This window comes from Lemur catta, chromosome 3 (genome assembly GCF_020740605.2).
Source record: "Lemur catta isolate mLemCat1 chromosome 3, mLemCat1.pri, whole genome shotgun sequence".
Taxonomy (NCBI): Eukaryota; Metazoa; Chordata; class Mammalia; order Primates; family Lemuridae; genus Lemur; species Lemur catta.
In genome coordinates, this window is record NC_059130.1 from 59,796,550 (window position 1) to 59,817,956 (window position 21,407).

At 40.4% G+C, this 21,407-nt stretch overlaps 1 protein-coding gene across 2 annotated transcripts in view; it reads left to right on the plus strand.

The window, feature by feature from the left end:
- Positions 1 to 10,154: 10,154 nt before the first annotated feature.
- Positions 10,155 to 21,407, plus strand: part of LPAR3 (lysophosphatidic acid receptor 3) — an 80,622-nt gene continuing 69,369 nt past the window's right edge. Inside the window, exon 1 of one of the 2 annotated variants that reach the window (XM_045547642.1) lies at positions 10,155 to 10,319. In XM_045547642.1, the coding sequence (XP_045403598.1) occupies positions 10,305 to 10,319 (15 nt within the window). In that variant the 5' untranslated portion in view covers positions 10,155 to 10,304. Of the gene's footprint in view, positions 10,320 to 11,136; positions 11,234 to 21,407 lie in introns of those variants that run through there. The other variant, XM_045547641.1, reaches the window with a different exon arrangement.

The window sequence follows — 21,407 nt, forward strand, 5'->3', positions numbered from 1 at the left end:
CTAAATCATAGGGTAGGTCTATGTTGAAATTTATAAGAAAATGCCTAATAGTTTTTCAAAATAGTTGTACCATTTTATAATCCCATTGGCAATAAAACTCCCCATTGGTTTACTTTTTGTCAACATTTGGTGTTCTTACTCTTTTCAATTTTAGTCATTATAGTGTATGTGAAGTGGTATCTCATGGCTGTTTCAATTTGTATTTCCCTGATGACTTTTGATGATCTTTTCGTGGGCTTATTAGTCATTTATTTCTATTCTTTTTGTGAAGTGTCTGTTCAAGTATTTTGCCTATTTTTAAGTTGAGTTGTCTTTTTATTATTAATTTTTAGGAGACTTTTTTTGTATTTCACGTACAAATCCTTTTTCAAGAACATGTAGAACAAATAATTTTTCTCAGTCTATGGATTGTATTTTCATTTTCTTAGTGGTGTCTTTTGAAGAGCAGTTTATAGTTTTGAAGCCCAATTTATTAATTTTTTTCTATCAGTTTCTTTGGCTTGTCTGATAAATTTTGCCTATCTCATTATAGTCTCCTATAATTGTTGTAGCTCACTGCAACTTCAAACTCCTGGGCTCAAGTGATCCTCTTGCCTTAGCCCCCCAAGTAGCTGGAACTGCAGGTGCATGCCATGACACCCAGCTAATGTTGCTAGATTTTTATTTGCTAATTTTTTTTGAGAATCTCTTTTATATTTTCACAAATGATATCGGTCTGTAATTTTCCTTTCTTGTAACTTTCTTGTCAGGTTTTGCTATTAAAGTTATGTGAGTCTCATAAAATAGGTAGGGAAGTTTTCCCTCCTCTATTTTTTCAAAAGGTTCTGTAAGATGAATATCATTTCTTCTTTAAATATTTCACAGAATTCATCAGTGAAGACATTTGACCTGGAGTTTTATTTGTGAGAAAGTTTTTGTTAATAATTACATATTCAATTGCTTTGAGAGGCATCATGTTGCTTTTTCGCTGATTTTTGTAGGTCATATTTTCTCTCCATTTTAGTAAGTCATCAAGTTGTCAAATTTATCTAATATTGTTTTATTACTTTTTGATATGTGTGGGATTGATAATGATGACCCTCTTTCATTCTTGATATTGGCAATTAGTGGGGTTTTTCTTTCTTATCTTGACCAATCTACTATGGGCATATCAATTTTATTAATATTTTCAACAGGCCAGCTTTTGGTTTCCTTAATTTTCTCTATTATTTGTTTTCTATTTCATTTCTTTTCATTCTTATTTTTATGATTTCATTTTCCTGCTTACTTTGGGTTGATTTTGCTCTTCATTTTTCTAGCTTCTTAATGTAGAAGTTTAGATCACTGATTTTTAAACTTTATTTTTTTCTAATACAGACAGTATTAGAAATAATACAGCTTACAATGGTTTGACTTATGATTTTTTTGACTTTACAAAGGGTTATCTGGATGTAACCCTGGTGTAAGTTCAGGAACATCTGTACCAGCATTTAAGGATACAAACACCCCTTTAAGTACTGCTTTGGCTGCAGCCCATAAATTTTGATATGAAGTGTTTTCCTTATTATTCAGTTCAAAATATTTTCTAAATTCTCTTGTGATTCCTTCTTTGATTCATGGGTTATGTATTTGTGTGTTGCTTAATTTCCAAATATTTGGGGAATTTTCTAGATATTTTTTGTTGTTGGCTTCTAATTGACTACAATTTTGGCCAGAGAGTAATTTCAATCCTCTTATTAAAACTTGTTTTATGGTTCAGAACATTGTCTACCTTGGTGGATATTACATGAGCACTTGAAAATAAATGTATTTTGTAGTTGATGGGTATAATGGTTTATAAATACCAAATGAGGTCAAATTGGTTAATAGCATTGTTCAAATCTTCTATAACCTTATTTTTCAGCTACCTATCTCATTTTAATACTGAGAAGTATTCAAATCTCCAACAATGATCATGGATTTGTCTATATCTCTCTTTAGTTCTATTAATTTTTATTTCCTATACCTTGAAGGTCCATTATATGATAAGCTGACCTTTTTATCATCATGAAATATCCTGGGGTTTTTTTTTGTTAATAAGCTTATTTTAAAAATTACTATAGTATGCTATCTCTTTTTAATTCCCATTGTGCATGGAGGTAGGTACAATTATTCCATGGATAGTTGTAGAGATTGAATGAAACTGGCCAAGGTTGTATAACTAGTAAATATGGTAGTGCATACTAAAGTTTTTGAACTTGATAGCAAGTCTTAGAAGTCATGGGTACTTTAAGTCATGCAACATGTTCTATTTTTATTCTTTTGGTTTTCAGAACTTCTTACATATATATTTATTCTTACACACATCAGTCATTATTATCCTCACTAATATTCACACTTTTCCTCTGATTGTTATTTGCCTCCACTATACTGGTATTATCACAACACAACACAATCAAAGTAAGTGACGTCCAACTAATTAAAAGGGAAATAATATTTGAGCCTGTTAGAAAATCTATCATAGTAAGATAAATTATCATGCTGCATTTTCTTGGTAAGTAAAAAATTGTTAATGATTGCAAAACTGAGTACAAAATTATGTGATGTAATTATTACAAAATGCTTCTTTCATAATATTACAGAATCCTATTTTATTTTATTTTTAAACTTTATGACATTAAAGACTGAAAAATTCTTAGCTCTTGATCTTCCATCCTTTTTAAATCAATCAATCCTCTATTGGAAATGGTCTAAAGGTAACAGCCCAGGTTGTTTTTATAGTGCTTTCATGTCCTTGTCTACTGTGTTAGTATTCAAATATACAAAAAATATTAAATATGAATTTGGCCACTGTCCATCAAATCCAACCGAAAAAAATCAATCCTGGAGATGAGAATTTTAGTGTCATATTACAGCTTTCTTTTGCAAAACAAGGGAAAAAGTTTAGTGCAAAGCATGCAGAAAATTCTAGGAGGATTTATTTACAGCTATTTCCTTTTTCTTTCTCAGGTTTACGGGAATAAATATTTGTGCAGCTGAAAGTGTTGCTAGTAGCAGGTTCTTGTTGGCTGCTTCAGGCCAAGCCAACATTTAAGCATAGCTTAAGCGTCAGGTTTGGGAAGTTAAGCTATTATAGAAGCTGTTATCATTGTCCACACCTGGCTTCATCGTTGCCTGAGTGGACCCTCGGCATTCCAGTCATTGAACATGCAACCTCGATGACACTCTCTTAAAGTATCTTGGTGTAGTGTGTACACATTTCTCAGCCTGCAAACTTAGGCAGGCAAACATGTAATTATTTTTGTAAAAGTGGATCTAAATTCTATCTTGAACCCCCTATTTCTATCACTGACAAAGAATTTAATCTTATCACTTTCCAGGTAAACTCAAGAAAATTCAGCAGTCTTGGTCATTGTAAGTTTTTACTTAGGTTTCTGCCCCTCCCATTTTCCCCCTGTTGTGGCATCTGAGTTCTGAAGGGACTCTGTAGTGTTCAGGTGTTGGGGTGGAGAGGTGAGTAATGAACACCTGGCCCACTACATTCTTTTGAGGGTGATTCTCCCTCCCAATCTCTGGACGCTGGCCTCTGTCCCTGCTACGTCCACTGGTGACGATTCCCTTTGGGTATTTACCAGCAGAGAGCTGACTTTAGTGCTGTTCTGCATCACTCTGGGGCCAGACAGAACTGTGGACTCTGTCCCTCCTGTGTCTGCCTATGCCATGTCACCACTTGAACACTGCTGTTCCCGTAGCACAATGGCACAAAGCATGCATGCATTAACATTTCCTACCCAAGTCTCAGGTGCAGAGCAGGGCACAGTACTCTATTTGCATTAGTAAGGATAGGCTAGGAGGTTATACTGTGCTGACAAATGCCCCTCCCCAGCCCCCACCCGCCCCCAATCTCTGTGGTTTAGAAGGACAAAGCCTTATTTCTCATTCACCTGGCCCTCCTGGGCTAGGCATGGTGCTGCTCCATGCCCTCTTCACTCCTGGATCCAGCCTGATGGAGCTGATACTGCTCCCTTGCTAATATTGCTACCCCAGGACCAGGGTAGAGGAAAAACAATAAAGTGAACTTCATGCTGACTAGCAAAGCTCATATTTTAATGGCCAAAGCAAGTCAATGGATAAGCCTGACATTAATGGGACAGAGAAGTTTAATTCTCCTCTGGAAAGGGGCAGCTTATATTTTTAAATAATAATGTAACCTACCACATTATTTCTGGGTTCGTAAAGTTAAGGGAGGGTTCAAGTGTCTGTAATAACAGCCTGAGGAGTGAGTGAAGAGGTGTCAGAAACCCCATGCCTGTGGCTTTCAGTGTTGTTTCTGCTCCAACTCAAATTCTCCTCCCAGGTCAGGAAACTCTATCTGTTCTTCAGGGAGGGGGTCTGGTTCTCCATTTGTTCTCTTCTAATTGACTGTTTATGGACAAAAAGTTTATGTTTAGCTTCTTTCCCTATTGAGCCCTTTGAAGCTCCAAAGAACCATTCTTTTGCAAATCATAAACCCTGGTGTTTAAGATTATTTTTTTCTGCTATGAGTTTCAGAAAACCTATTTAGGAACTTAGGAGTTGAGAATTGATTTCTTTTGGTCTTTCCAGTTTTTCATTTTTATTTAAAAAAAAAAAAAGATTTGTTGGTTTTGTTTGTTTGTTTTGTTGTTTTGTGCCCTTCCTTGATAAATGTTCTCAGAAACAATAAATGCACTTGGCTCAGTGGACTAAGGTAGTAAAAGAAAACCTCAATTATTGTCTCCAAGTAGAATTTCATCATAATTGGAAAGTAGGTGACGTGGCTGCTGAAACAGAGGCTGCTTGGGCTGCAGCTTTAGGGAGTCCTGAGTGACTATTTAAAATATGCTTACCTTGGTGGTGGTGGCTTATCATCTCCCATCCCATAATCTCCAAGGCTCATTGTAAAGGATTTGTAAAGGATTTACAATGCTAGCTTTCTATTTTCTGCTTGGAATCTTTCATTTGAGAATCATAATGTTTGCCCATGGTATTGCACTAGCCAAGCTCACAGGTACACTAAATTAATACTCAAGCAAATCCAAATGGAATTACAGTGAAGCAGAAAATGAATAAAACAGGAAGCTCAACTTAGATTCTGGTTTCTCGGACCATTTAAATTTAACAAACCCTCAAATTTCCATTTGGCTATACATTTTTCTTTATAATTATTTGTTTGAAAAGGCATGACTATTTACTTACAAGAATCCACCATTAAAAATATTATGTTTTAAAAATTTGGGTTATACATGTTCATTGCAGGAAATTTTGAAAACATGGCAAAGTATATAAAAAATTAAAAATGCACATACTCCCATCTCCCCAAAATAATTATAGTTAACAATATGGGTATTTATTTGCAGTATTTTTTTCCTTCAAATACTCACTTTAAAAAAAAAAGAAACACAGATTTGATTATATAGTTTTGCATTCTGCTTTTTATAAAAAAACATAATTGAAGTGATGAATTTATTCCTATGTTATTAGGAAACATGTTTAGTATAGTTGCATAATATGCAATCCTGTGAAAGTACAATAATTTATTTGATCACGTGTCTATTGGACTATTAGGTTGGACATTTCAATTGTATAAATAATACTGAAATGTTTATATTTATGTAAAAATCTTTGTGTGCCTCCAATGGTGTCTTTAGGATAACTTTATAGATGTGAAGTTACTGGGTTAAATGGTATGAACATTGTTAGGATTCTTGATATATCACAGTTCATCATATCTAAGAACTCATAAATTGTAAGATGCACCATTATTATTTTATTTAACACTAAGAAAGAAAATGATGCCAATTAAATATAAAACTTTCTTACTACTTATACCTTTTCTTTTATATTAATAACTACTGAAAGAGTTTTCTAAACTTATTTAAACATAAAATTAGTAGTTTATGTTTTATGTTTGTATATCCATAAAGGAGAAGAAAAAACCCTGGTGAAAATATTCACCCCTAAACTTCCTCATTCTTATGAGTCATTTTACGACTCCACATGGTATGTGATCAGAGTGCCATAAAAAGCATTGCGATACTGCCTTTAAAAAATGTGCTTTGCTCTTTGCTCCAGGATTTTCTTCCAACTACTGACATCCATTCTTTAAATTTGGTGCACATGGTCTGGCAATGACAGCTAAGCCTCAACTGTTGCCTGGCTAACAATGACCACAAAACACATTCTTAATTTAGAGATATTAAAGAAGTACTTCTGAGAATGAATAAAATATGTTATACTGCAAATTGCCCACTGAAGAAGTTTTACCAATTTGTACTCCCACACGAAGTTACTCATTTCCCTTAAACCTTAGTCAGCAGTGGGAATCTCTAATCAAAACCCTTTGCCAATTTGATAGGTGACATGTAGTATCTCAATTTATACTTCTTTTATTGTTAGACCAGTTGAGATTTATTTTCATAAATTTTTGTCATTCGTGTTTCTTCTTTAGCCAATTGCTCCTATTCTTGGCTTATTTTCCTGTTTTCACATTACTTTTAACTATGAATAGTTCTCTACATGGGTTTCAATAAGTGATGTAGGAAAGCTGTCAATCTTTCATCTATCATATCTTGCAATAGTTTTCTAGTTTTTAGTTTGATTTTTATTTAAATTTATGGGATTATTTTTATTATGTGCAGAAATATCTATTTGCATGTAGTCAAGTTAATTAATATTTTTTTGTGATTTCTTCCCTTGCCCTTATGTTTTAAAAAGTTCTCCCCAAACCTGAAATCGAATAAATATTAATTTTTATTTTATTCTAATTGTTGCATGATTTACTTTTTCTCCTTTTTAACAAACTGACCCTTTAATGTCTATGAAAATTACTTTGATAAGCATCTAACCTTTTTTCCCCAAAAGTCAATGACTTGTACCAGTGTCACTCACTAAGCATTCCCTTTTCTGCTGACTTAAGATGCCAACTTCTTCAAACATAAACGCTTTTATATTTACTAGCTTCTGTACATGGGATAGCAATGCTGGTCTAATGCTTTGGCTCTCTATTCTTGCTTTAGTGACATATTGTTTTAATTGCTAATTAAGGTGACCATATAATTTAGCAACCAAACTAGATACTTTTGCAAGTAAATTACGCCTAGGTGACAGGTATAAACCTAGATTGTCCTGGACAAACCAGTGCACAGGCCACCTTAGTTATTATGGTTTTATTATGTTTTTTATACCTGTCAGAGCAAGATTTCCTTCATGCCTTATTTTCAAAACTGATGATTCTTTTCTGAACCCTAAAAATATGCAGAAGTAAGTAGTCATAGGATAAATATCTAAGAAGTATTTTTACTTCTTCATATGTAAAGTTCTTTTACACTTCATATGAGATACGGTTTGCTCAATCTAAATGAACTTATATTAATTTTGATTTTTAATTTTTTTGGCATTTATGGACTATTTCCATGACTTTGACTTGAAGTTACTCACATACTGTTGTTGAGAGATGCTCCACAGGGCCACATTATCTCTACATTTCTGTGGTTTCTATGGAATTAACTGTTAGCTCAGTCTTTTCTCAGAACCTTCTAGCTAGCTGTTAATTCAGGTACCACTTAATCTATCGCTTTTACCGCTACCATTCCACTTTCTCACGGTATTCACCTGCTGTTGGCATCCTCATCACTAATTAGTACAGATGAGCAAAATTCAACAGAGATTCAGTTCAGATACTTCCCAAAGTTAAGGAAAGCCAAATCTGTGAATTCCTGTCCATATGATCGTAGGTCCAGGCTCAGCTGGGGACAGATGCACATGGCCTCTTTCCATAAATCCAGACAGAAAAGAGTCTTGTGAGTCCCACATTGTTTCTCACTGTGGCAGGAGGCAGGCAGTGTTAAATTTTATTTGTTTTTTCATTATTTATTTATCTTGCAGCATTCATGCCCTGCCCCATAAATGCTGGCTGACACAGGGTCTCCATGGCCACAGTTGTTCCTTCAGCCATCACAATTCCACTCATCAAGCACTTTAAAATGCCCCCCCCATATTATAGAAACAATGTTATAACTCATTGTGTCCCCAGGAACACAAAACACAACATTTATATATAGGAAGCAGATCAGTAAATGTTTGCTGAAAAAGTTTTGAATGACTTTCCAGCCAGAGATCTCTAAGACAAAGTATATCCTCAAGCTTCATGCTTGCCATTTTTGATGTTAATTTTAATTTGATTTTACTAATAAAACCATTTTGAGAGAGAAGTAAGACACCACAGACTGAAAAGAACTTAAAGAAGATTCTGGTGGATAATCCCTGAGCTACCTTCTAAAAACTAGCATTTGGGGGTCACGTGTTTCCTTTTAGCTGTCCCTTGCCTCTTGTCCTTTCTTCCCTGCTCCTGCCTGTGGGTCTTTATTGTTGTTCCTTCCCCCAAATCTGTTTTTCAGTATCACTTTCTTGCCTTCTCCTCACATATGACCCATATTTGTTAAAAACCATCTAGCTACAATGTAGTTTTCCTTTTGCAACACAGTTCTCTGCACAACTCTTCTCCTCCCTTTTTTTTAAGGGACTTGTGTGTTAAAGGTGGTCAGAGGTCCCCACAGAATCTGTTTGCCTTTGCAATGCTCAAGTTCAGGAAGTTCCCCAGTTACAACAAAACATATTTCCAAAGTGCTTTTGTTAGTAAGTTGTTTGGAGCTGGAGTTGTTTGGAAACAGATTTCCCAGCAAAAGAAGGCTCTAAATGGTGTTTACAGTTCCCAGAGCAGCCTGCAACTTGCTTGCTCAACGTACTACACATTTGTTGAGTCAAGTGTTCACTGAGTGCTGGTGGTTGAGAATTTTTGTGTTCACCAGGTTGCTCTCTGGCACTGTGGTATTTGATTTGATCTGTTTATTCTCCTGACCTAGTCTCTTTATCACATGCAAGGTTTCTGCTTGTTTTGGTAAACATATGATCTTTCTTTAACACTAGCTTTGCAAGTTGTACTCCTCTCTACCCACTGCATCTACAAGACACCACAATAATTTTCTGAACACCCAAATGAAACAATAATAATTCACACATGCTGATCAAAATTTAGCCACATCCCTGTGAAGGTTTGAGGCACACTAGGCTGTCATGTTCTATGGGATAAGATCCATTGCATAAGGAATATAACATTATTAAAACATTGGCTTAAGAGAGAGCAGAGTCTCTTTGATGGTAGAGGGCAGACTGACAGTCGTTTCCTAGGCTGTGGTTGCTAGCTGGCATGCAGAAGGGCCCAATATTCATGTTGAATCCACAAAGAATGAATGAATGAACCACAAAGGGCCACAGGAGAAATTCTGGGTACATCACTCTCAGGATTTTTTTTTATCACATAAATTAACATTTATTTTGTTAATGGTATCTTTTTCACTGATGACATCTGAACAAGCATCAAATTTTTTGAAGAGTGACCTTAGTACAGCAACATTACAGGAGACAATTTAAAATTCTTTTTTAAATAGAAAAAGTTTTAAGTAAAAGAAAACCTCTACAAGTCACATTCCTTAACAAATATCCAGGAAAAAATTTAACTCACATTTAAATACTTTTCATTTTGTTGAAGTATAAAATATTGAATTCTACATTTTTAAACACTATTATTTTAAGAATCAGGGAAGTCTCTTCATAACTGCCAGTATGTTCCAGTACTTCCATATCCAGTATGTATTTCTAAAATATCTTGAATTCTGCAGCACTTTTCAATGAGACATTAATAAAACTTCTTGGGCTTTCCTTGAGTTCTCATTTTTCTTTCCATTTATTTTTTCAACTGATGTGCTTTGTACCATTCTGACATTCCCTTAAGCGCCTCTGGGATGTTCTGGTTTGCTCTTTGCAGTATATCGACCAATTCTGCTGCAATTCTCCAGTCCACTCTCAGGATTTGAAGCCTGAGTGAGAAGGACTTTTCACTTCACGGTATTTTCTTCTTGTGAGGTCACCAGGAAAGACCAACTTTGAGCATTTCTATGACCTTGTTATTATTACTTTGCAGAATTCAGAGAGAACAACGCCTTCCTGGCATCTGTTTTACTTTGCATCTTTCTTCTTTACCAAAGGTGGGTCAGTGGAGGCTTTATATTTCAGATTTGAAAAACAAAGTATCTAGGACTATTTACCCTGGGCAGCCAACAAGCCTCTTACAAGAACCTTAAAGATTTTTTGTTCTCTGTTGCAATAAAAAGGTGCCTACGAGGGGCTGCCTGCACCCTCCGGTAGCTTTCGGGTTCCAGTTTTGGTGCCTTAGGTCTGGGCCTGGCAGTGGCGGTGGGTGTGGGCTGCACTTCCCGCAGCCACTTCAAACAAGTCTGAGGCGAGAGTGACAAAGGGACTGCACCTTAATGCGGAGCTCCAAGGTATGGCTCTGTCAGGACTGTGGGTGCTAGCGGTCCTTTAGTGGGTGCTCTCCCCCGGCAGGCCACCCTCTGGGGGACGAGTCCCAGGCAGGAGCGCATCTGCAGTAGAGCTGGCCTCCCTGGGCTCCCGCGGGCCCTCTGCGCGCACATCCTGGCCTGGCCGGTGTGGGGCGCCCTCCCGTGGGAACGGTGCCCGCGCCGGGTAGGGCGGGGCCGGGCGGGGACGCGGGCCCTCCGCCCCCTCTCTCGCCCCGCCAAACTTTTCTCCGGCTCGGGGCGCGTCTCCTCGGCCGCTGGAGACGAGGCGCTCCGCCACCTGCGCGCTGCGTCCTCCGCTGCTCCTCGGCGCCCAGCCGGAGCCCGGCGCCCGGCCGCCCCGTCGCGCTCGGCCCCGAGGGCATGCGGCAGCGGCAGGGGCCCCGGCTCCCGGGCTCGGCGGCGCGGGCGAGCGTGAGCGGTGAGTGGGGTGCCGGGGCGCGCGTAGGGAGGCCGGGGCGCAGGGCCCTCCGCCGGGCCCAGCCCGCGCGGCTTTGCAGGGTTGCCTGGCTTGCTTGCAGCCTGGGCTCCAGACCCACTCCACGCTCCTGGGACAGGACTCTTAGGGCGGGTGTGTGGCGCATCTCGTCCTTTCCCCACTTTTTTTCCTGTAGGAGCAAAAACCAATACAGATGCAAAATCAGCCTTGCGGCCGGCTGTGCGGTGGGCTGGTGGGCAGAGCGCGGGGGCGCGGAGAGCGCGGCACAGGCTGCACTCTGCCCTTGCACAGGTGCTGTTTTCCAAACTCGGTCTTCCTGCCGTCTATGGAGATCAGGCAACTGGGCTTCTCCCGTGGAGCCAAGGGGTATACCATTTCCAGCCTCCAGTTACACCGGTGCAATGATGTGTCCGTCGGGGAACAGCTTGAACCTGCGCAGGCATGTAAAGATTGGGGAAAAGTTATTAGCTAACTAGTAACACAATCGGGGTTGTGCTAGGTACTGGAAAGTTCCTGGGACCCCCCTCACCACTGGCAGACAAAAGTGCTGTGTTCTGTAGCAGCGTTACTTTATTGCTTTCCGGCAGCAAGTTGCAACTCCCAAAATCGCTTGGAAATTTCTCAAGCATGTAATTTGAGGAGTGACTGTGAATATTGGAAACAATTTAGTCTTATTAAGGTAATCATTAGAACAGCCTTCAAAAGCATTTGTAGGTCAATTTTTACCTGAGTAATTTCCACGAAATGTGTCCTTCGTAATTTGTTATTGTCGTTACAACACTCTTCTCCCTCCTCACTCCTTTGCTGCCTAGAGTGTTACCTGGTCTTGGCATGTCACTTTGGAAGTACAGGGTCGCTCAACTTCTCACAGTTCCTACTTTTTATAAGTCGGAGAATAAGGTAAAGGTTGGTCACGGACAATCCTTTCTTTACAAGTAGGTGATTATTTTATGCACTGCACAGCATTTCATTAATGCAAGGGTTTTTGTGTAGCTAAGTACAGTTGTTGGGTTTTCCAGTGAGGTATCCATAGTTGCTAAACCTTCCTATGAGACATTGGATCCAATTTTATGGTGGTCTGAGTCTAGTGAATAGAATTTTCCTTTTTGTTTTTTGGCGGGGGGCCAGAAGTGATACAGTTAGAAACACACATCCTTGGCTATTTTAACACCATGTTTGTCTAAACAAACTGGACCATTCTAAAAAGACCAACAAGCAAACCCTGTGTTGTATACTTAAGATAAGCTTCCAGACTCGAGGCTGTATGGACCTATTATCATATAGGGACCTGGACATCTAACCATCTGGACAACAGTTACAGTGATTGTCACTATCGTGTAACTAGGAAAATAGATCATTTTGGCAAATTTTTCTTGTTTCCTTTTTTTTTCCCCTTTAGAATTCAAAACTTCTAGCTTTACGTGATACTCTACCATTGTAAATCTGGAAAATACATACATCAGCTACCAGACTCTCTATATCAGATCAGATCTATTTTAGGTAGCTGGCAATTTTACAAGATGTTTGATAGAACAAGTCTGTATATGTTTTCTATAAATGAAGACTGAAATGAAAACATTAAAATATGCTATTCTTTTTCATGTATGTTCATCAGAACCCATTTGAGATACTATAACAGGTTAACTCTCTATCTCATTTTTCAAAAACACACATGCACAGAGAAACAAATGCACACACACAGCATTGCAGCAGGCAGCAACTGAGGCACACACTCCCAGAGGCAACTGTGCATACATGCCTGAGGCTAGCTGCCTCTCCTCCACATTCCCCAGCTTCCTGCTGAGGAGCAGCAGTTCACCATAACTTAAGCCCAACCTCTTATTTCTTTGGGCTGGGGCAAGGGGAATCACTATAACTCAAATGGGAATTACGATAACTCAAATTACCCATTAGCCATTCTCCTTGGAGTATACATTAGTTCAAATGCTTTCTGGTCTGTGATTATACCCAACAGAATGGTTAAGTCTGATTGCAAGTTTCTAAATGGCAGAGTAGGTCCAAGGCATTATTAATGTGGCATAAAGGGAAGAGCAAGGTTTTGCAGTCACACCAGCTTTTTGTTCCAGTCGAGGCTTTCCTCTTCTGTAAAAATGAAGATTATATCCACCTCCCAAGATTAAAAGAGAAAGCACTTAGCATAGTTTCTGATATACAGGAAGTACTCCTTAAATGCTGGTTGCTTTCTTTTCTTCCATGTAAACATTAAAGTATTGACATTTCTGTAAACACTGATGCAAACATATAGTGTTCCTGGAAGAGTGCAAAGATGAATTTCCAAGTCGTAGGTGCCTTAGAGATGTTATGCACACTTTTCTTACTTGCTTTCCTCTTTCCTGACCATGAGCCTTTCACCCCTCCCTTCATTGTTCCTCCCGCAGGTACTGAGCCTCTTCCTTTCTAGCCTTGGTGATCCTTTCTCCTTCATCCTGGATTCTATATGTATGTGGAGGAGTCTCCTGGAGCTTAGTCCTGCCATGGATGAGAGAGGCGTGATGAGGATGGGAGATGTCTGCACTGAGAGTGTGTGCTCTTGCAAATGCAAATGATGGGCTGGAGGCACTTGGAGTACAGGGCTCTGGGTTCTAATCCCAGCCCCACTTTTGTGAGTTCTTGTGACCTTGAATATATTACTTGTTATCCTTGAATCAGTTTTCTCATTTACACTATAAAGATAGTAGTTCCTTGTCTATCTATCTGCATGGGTTGTTGATGGATCCCATTAGGTTATGTATGTGGAAGAGCTTTGTACCCTGTCAAAGACCATATAAATGTTGGAATTAAAGAGGCCGGGCATCCAGATGTGGACCATCCCAAGCAGGCTCACTTTGGCACTGACTATTTGGGGGTAGTAGGATCTCTGGGTGTTTTGAGTGCTAAGTGGGTGTTGCTGTACACTCTCCACATCCCTCTCTCCAGACACCTGATGTCATACTAGACTTCAAGGAGGAAATTGTACCAAAAGTTGAGAAAGTTCTCTGTGGGGAATACAAGAGGGAGATACATTTCAGGACTGAGACTGCCTAGCACTGCATGATCAAACACACAGGCCCAAGTTCCACAGAAGCTTTGATTCCCTCTTAGTATTTCCCATACTGTCTGCTCATCTCAGTTCTTGGTGGACAAAAGCAAAGAGCTAGCCGCCCACCCGTAGGTCAGTAGGAGAGTGGTGATGGCAATCATCGCATGTTGAATTGAGTGCACACACACCATTCTCACTCCCCTGAGCCGCCTTGCTAACTTGGCTCTCTGAGTTTCACTCTGCAAAGCCCTAAACTCACTCAAGGCATTGCTCCCTCTATAATGCAATTAAGCTAATTATTTAATTCAGTCTGAAAGATGTTTGTTGCTGCCTGACCTGACAAGCCACGAGAGTGGTACCGACTGAGGGGAAGGTCCTAACATCCTGGGTTGTACCACCTGTTCTTCATCACCCCCAGGCCTATGTCCCCCTCTGTGTTCCTGTTCTCTCTTCCCTTCCTTGCCTGGCCTCTGCAGTGCCTGACCTCTAGCCTCCTGTCCCACCTGCCTCTCATCTTGAACTTTTCCCTTGTACATGACCCCTGGAACTGCCCTGCTCCTATGAAGCTTGTCTCCCCTCCTTAGATGTGAATCATTCATACATCTCAGGCTACACCAGACTGAGTGTCACTCTGGAAGGCAACACACCCAGTGCAGCCTGCCCCACCCCTTCTTAAGGATGTTAATCAGCCCCCCTAATTACTCATCACCTAGTCCCATGTCTTCATTGTTCTCTGGGACATTAGGATGGAGCTTCTACTAGCTGGCCTTGACTCAGGCATGTGCAGATCCATGGGTGTTATCAAGGGATGGCTTGGAAGTGACAGGGCTGGGTTAGAGGGCATACTAGCCCCTCCATAAACCCGACAGTTTGCCCAAAGGCCATCCAAGCAAATATGCAGTCTGAATGAAAGCAGTGTACTTGCTTTGTAAATGAAGCTTTAAGGCAAGCCCCTGGTCTCCCTTTAAGCCAGGCTGTCCCAAAGCCCATCGTCTGTAGGAATTCTGAAGCTGCCCCAAACAGACCATGCTACAGTGGGGCCAGTCAGAGGCATTCACTTCCCAAGGAGAGCTAGAAATCCAAAGTTAAGCCTCAAAGCCATTGGCAGTGACTATAATAGTTATTGAAGACCAAAGCAAGGGATCAGGTGTAGAGTTTATTGGGAGAACGTCAATAAATCACGGAGGAGGAGATGATTAGACCTGGCTACTCTAGATTATGAGCTTCCTAAGGGCCTTTCACATCTTTACACCTGTCTTTGTGCATCGTTGTCTTTGTCTTTGTCTTGTGTATTGTGAACAGTAAGGATGTGTTAACTGGACAGAGATGAGAAGAATCAGTGGTTAGGCAGAATCTGCTATAACAGGATCAGTGGAACTTGTCTGTTACAAGTATGCAACTCTCCACGTATGCAAATTCCATGAACATCCAACAGAGGGAAATGAAAAGGAATGACAGCAAGGTTAAATTTCAGTGGATTGCCACCAGGTTATTACTAGGCTTTCTCAGTTCATTTCTACCCTAGTTTCTTATAGTCAGATAATGAAGTCTGTGGCCTGTTTCAACTGATACACTCTATTTTGTTGACAGGGAAAGTAAAATGCCTTAGGGAAAGGTGTTAATTTACATCATTCAACAGGGTAAATGTAAACCCAGTTTCTTCTTTTCTAAGCTTTCTCTGAAAAAGGCAAACTGACTAATCATTGCTTTTTTATATCATGTAATTAGAATTTTATTCTGATATTTTCATTTGAGTATATGGAATTTCCCCCCATAAACTCTTGCCAACAATTCTAAGGAAAGATGCACTTACAAGTTTTTATTGACATTGACCACAATCAGATTATATTTCTTCTAGAATCAGTAAATGTTTGCAAAGGGCATTAATGTCATTATGAAGAACAATTATGCCTCTTTCATTTCTTGGGGTGGGGTGGGAGAGGCAGGGGAGGAGAATTTGCTGCCAAAAGGAGGCTCCAATGGTCAGTGTGGTGAAAAGAGCCCTGGGCCAGAAGGGTGAGAGCTGGTCAGAGTGAATCAATCTCCCATTTTTAGTTTTCTTCTTTATGCAGTGGAGAATGCTACACTGCCCATCTCACCATGGGATCAAATGAGGAAAGAGATGTGAACTCAATTTGAATTTTTTCCAGTGGTATATCAGTGAATGTATTTTGATTCTAAGATCCTTATGGAGGGGTTGCAGTGGTCCCCAACCATTCTGGCACCAGGGACTGGTTTTATGGAAGACAGTTTTTCCATGGATGGGAAGGGGGTGGGGGGAGCACAGAGTTCAGGCAGTGATGCACAGCCTGGTTCCTAACATGTCATGGACCAGTACCACGCCACAGCCTGGGGGTTGGGGACCGCAGGTCTAGAGGAAGTACAGTATAGTTAGAATGTTAAACATCAGGTTTTCAACCCAGCTGGCTAAGCCCCTCTTCCTTGATTAAACATACCCATCCAGGACTAAATGTTTTCAATGGTAGTGAAAAATACCAGCTAGTGACTCTGAACAGGGTGGTAGAGGAGAAAAGGGCTTGGCTTTGGGCTTGTTGTAGCAAACCACCCATTCTGAGGGAGGGGATCCCTCCTTTGGACTCCCCTCCTCAGTAATCTCTGTTGGGGACCCCTTTTCCCCCACCTACTGGGAATGGGCTCGCCCTGAAGCTTACCAGACTTCGTCTGACTCCTCTAGACCCAGGAGTGGACTGGGGAGCTTTACATTTGCTGTGTTACTTACTTTATCCCAGTAATCTCACAGGTTAGATCTTGTCTCCCTTTTATAACAAAGGAAAGTGAGGCTCAATTTCTTAGGTCCCATTTAAATAACTGTAATTAAATTAGGACTCTATGTCAGAGGCGATTCTAAGCATCTTATTCAAATATCCCAGCAACCTTAGGAAGAACTTACCATGATTACCCCCATTTTATAGATGAGGAAATCAAGGCACAGAGAATTTAACTAACTTGTTGGTAAACAAGGCTTTAAACTCAGGCTGACTAGGTCCAGAGGCCATGCTCTTTTGCAGGTGAATATCCAGTTTTCCCAGCACCAGTTGTTGAAGAGATTGTCTTCTCCATTGTGTATTCTTGGAACTCTTGTTGAAGATCAGTTGATCATACATGCATGGGTTTATTTCTGGGCTCTGTTTTGTTCAATTGGTCTGTATGTCTGTCTTTATGCCAGTATCATACTATTTTAATTACTGTAGCTTTACAACATATTTTGAAACCAGCAAGTGTGAGGCCTCCAGCTTTGGTTCTTCTTTCTCATGATTCTTTTGGCTATTCAGGGTCCTTTGTGGTTACATATGAATTTTGGGATTGCTTTTCCTATTTATATAAAAAATGTCATTGAAATTTTGATAGGGCTTGCATTGAATCTGTGGATCACTTTGGGAAGTATGGATATTTTAACAATATTAAGTTTTCTGATCCATTAACATGAGATATCTTTCCATTTATTTCTGTCTTTTTAAATTTCTTTTATGAGTGTTTTATAGTTTTTGGTGTACAAGTCTTTTGTCTCCTTGGTTAAGTTTATTTCTCAGAGTTTTGTTCTTTTTGATGCTATTGTAAGTGTAATTGTTTTCTTAATTTCTGTTTTTGGATTGTTCATTGTTAGTGCATAGAAATGCATCTGATTTTTGTATGTGTATTTTGTATCCTGCAACTTCACTGAATTAGTTTATTAGTTCTAACAGATTTTTGGTGTGGAGTCTTTGGTGATTTCTACATGTAAGATCGTGTCATTTGCTAACAAAGATAACTTCCTCCTCTCCAATCTGGATGCTTTTATTTCTTTTTCTTGCCTAATTGCTCTGCCTGGGACTTCCAGTACTATGTTGCATAGAAGTGACAAGAGTGGGCATCCTTTTCATGTTCCTCATCTTGGAGGAAAAGCTTTCAGTTTTTCACCATTGAGTGGGATACCAGCTGTGAGGGCCATGCCCTTTAACCACTCTACTCACGTGCTTATCTGCTAGTATCTGAACCCAGAGTCTGAATCCCGTTTCTTCTATTGCACTATGTTCCCTCTCCTCTCCTTCCTCTTCCCCCTTTCCACTCTTGCCTCCCTGCTTTGTTTCAAGCAGCAGTGGGGGGAAAGTGGCAGTGTCTTAAGCTCAGTCACTGTGGTACTGAGCCCATATTAAGGCAGGGGAAATTTTCTTTCCTGGACTTTAGTTGTTTTGATGTAGTTAAAATAATGTCATCCTTCCATGTTAAATTGAGGGGTTAGAGCATGAACAGTTAATCTCCCAGAATGCCAGTTGTATGTTTCACTGAATTTTTTAGAAATTTTGAGTCATCTAACCTTCTTGGGAAGTACTATCTACCATTTATTGAGTAATTCCTATGCACTAAGCATCTTGCTAAGCACTTTAGAAGTGTTGCTTTAATTTAATCGTTTCAGCAATCCTGTATAGCTGTCATGGTTATTATGCCATTTTTAGAGAAGTAGGAACAGGTTCTGGTCTGATCAGTGGTGTGCCAGGTGAGAGCCACTGCAGAGAGTGACAAGCCTACATCCAACCCAGGTCCAGCTGATGCCAAAGCTCCCCTGCCCTCCCCTCAGCGTCTTGCCCCTACTGTGTGTCACAGCCTGCCATGCTTTTCCTGAAGGGTGTAGGTTATCCCAGAACTCCATAGGTCTTTCTCTCCCTTCTCTAAACTTTTTTCTGAAATATCCACACTAAAATGTCCTTTCCTTTCAGTTATGACTGATAAATCCCCACTATGCAATGTAAGAGTAGAAACAAGAAAACCACAATAAAAACTCCCATCCAGAAGAATCGGAAATATGCAGTAGTCACAGGTGCCTAAAAACAAAGAAGCCCTGCTGGGCAGGAATTGTTAAGACCTCCCTGGCCTGGCAGTGCAGTAAGTTCTGTGGTTGGTCCCTGCTTCTGCTTTCTGGGAGGGGCGTGCCAGAGGCCCTGGCTTTGTCCCCAGGAAGTCCTTCCTTGTTCTTTACCCTCTGTGGCCATATCTGAAGTGGGTATTGGAATGTGTGTGCTCCTTGGGGAAGAATAACATGGGCCTTTCCAGGCCAAGCTGTGGCTTCCCTGGCAATACAATTCCTTAACATCTTTGTAGGCTCTGGTCTGTTTGCTTCTAGTCAGTTCCACATGCCAGTTACCACATCCAAATTCCATTCTGCATCAAGTTCTTAAGCATGCTTCCTTCCCAGCTTCTGTGCTTGGCCCGTCTCTCTCTTCCTCTCTTCAGTCACGTTGACTTTGAAGTCCTCTGAAACGTGGACTTGGGTGGGAAGATGCACCCTTGCTCTGATTGTGGCTGCAGTTCTACTTTCCTTTGTTTCCCTGCAACATCTTACGGAGAGGCCTTTGGGGAAGACTGTAGTGGTAATACTGTTTTCTGCTCTTTGGGGTTACAGGAGCAGTTAACGTTTCTGATCCTCCAAGGCCCTCAGTTTCTGGACACTGCCATCCCTTTCTACCTTGGTGTACAGGCTTACAAACAATTCCTGCCTGAGCTCATCTCTTTCTTGCAATTCCTTGCTAAAAGCTTCCAGAAGCAGCCAACATAGGCTCATGTTCTGGTTATTTCCAACTCCTTCACCTTAGAGCTACAGGCTTCTTAGTCAGAGGCCCCAAAAGACAGTGACTTGAGAAAACAGAAGTTTATTTTTCTCTCCTGTTAACCGTCCTGAGGTGAGTGGTTCAGGCTCGGTGGGTTCTTCTTCCCCTTTTCCACTCTTGCCCCCTGCGTTGTTTCAAGCATCCGTGGGGGGAACGTGGTTTCATCTTGTTTCTCTGCCATCCACCAGGGTAGTGTTTCTCAACTCTCTGTGGTGAAAGACAGGTTTTCTTTATTTTTGTCAAAAACCAATACTTCTGGTGCATACTCTGTTCAGAGACAAATCCACTGATCATGCAATCATATCTCACAGAAATATCAAATTGCTATAAACTTTTCTTCACTGTTGATTCTCAATTTCTGTACTTATTTTCTTGCTGATGGGAACCATAGCAGTTCATAAACTACTTGGACTGAATGTTCAATGTGGATCACAGGCCTGTTTTTGTTCCAACTTACAGGTAGGAAAAAGGAATGTAGGAGTGCACCCACAAAGTTTTAGCACCGACCTGGCAGTAGTGTACTTCATTTATGCTCCCGTTCCATTGGCAAGAACTTAGTTACACAGCCCCCTTCGCTGCAAGGAGGCTGGAAAATGGAGCCTCCAGGTGCCCAGCTACAAGTCTGTTACTCTGTAAGAAAAGGAAAACACCCTTTAGCAGTCTGTGCTACAGAACATAAAGCTAAGTAATAATACAGAGGAATAAGAGAAGTCACAGGGCAATATATAATTACAAGAGAAGTCACAGGGTAATGTATAATTATGGGCAAATGAGTTAGAACAGCTGTGAGCTCAGTGTCATACCACACAGAATAGTACTCCTTAGAATGGAGTCTGGGGTCCTGCTGGTCCTTTAATACAGCCTGAGGACCAGGACCAGTTCTGTGGTAAGGTTAACAATGGGAAATTCAAGTGAGAAGAGGCTGAGGACCATTCTTCAGGGAAGTTACCCAGGTTTGGAGCTGAGTTAGAATTCACAAGGCTGTGTCCAAAGGGCTTGGTCAGGAGCAGATCCAAAGGCAGGGAGCACTGCAGTAGTCAGGACCCAATGGGGCCTCAGGGAAGGTGGCTCTAACAGTCTCCTCTGAGCCCAAGCAGAACACCAGAAAGAGGGAGAACAAAAGGTCCTGGCTGTGTAGGTTGGACAGAGGCTCTCCTATTTCAAACCACCCTGCCAACTTGCTAATGCTATAATACAAACAACTAGTGGGGCCTGAAGTCATTGTCATCATTTTACCTCTCTATGTCAAAAAACTTGGTGTTTAAATTTGAAACTTTATTCTTCATTGTGGCCCCATCATCTCCAATAGCTGAGCTGAGGGAGGCTGAGAGTTCCAGAGACCATACGTATGTGTCTGACATGCAAGTGGGAGCTTGGCATGAGAGAGAAGGCACGAGTGTGTCAGGGCTTGTGGTAATTTATTTGGGGGTCATTCACGTAGAGAAAATAAGCAATAGTGTTTTTGGTGAAAAAGAACTTAAAGGGAAAAGAAGAGAGGGCTAAGAACCAATTGTAGGACTGTGTGCACTTTTGTGGAAGAACAAAATATAGGAATGCTGAGGACAGTGGTAAAAGAACCAGGAAAGTTGAGACACAGAGGTAGCAGGAGGGGGGTTTCAGGAAGGGAGTAAATACTGTCAACTTCCACAGTAAAACAAACAAACAATATATATATATATATACGTATATACATATACGTATATATATATATATATATGTACTGGAAAAAGAGGATTTGAGAATTATTCAATCAAATCAAACACATTTTTTAAAAAAAAATGTGGGTCTATTACAAGCTAGATTTTGTATTTGTGGTTTAAAAATCAGGGAGACGGTATGAGCTCAGGAGTTCGAGACCAGCCTGAGCAAGAGCGAGACCCCATCTCTACTAAAAATAGAAAGAAATTATATGGACAGCTAAAAATATGTATAGAAAAATTAGCTGGGCATGGTGGCGCATGTCTGTAGTC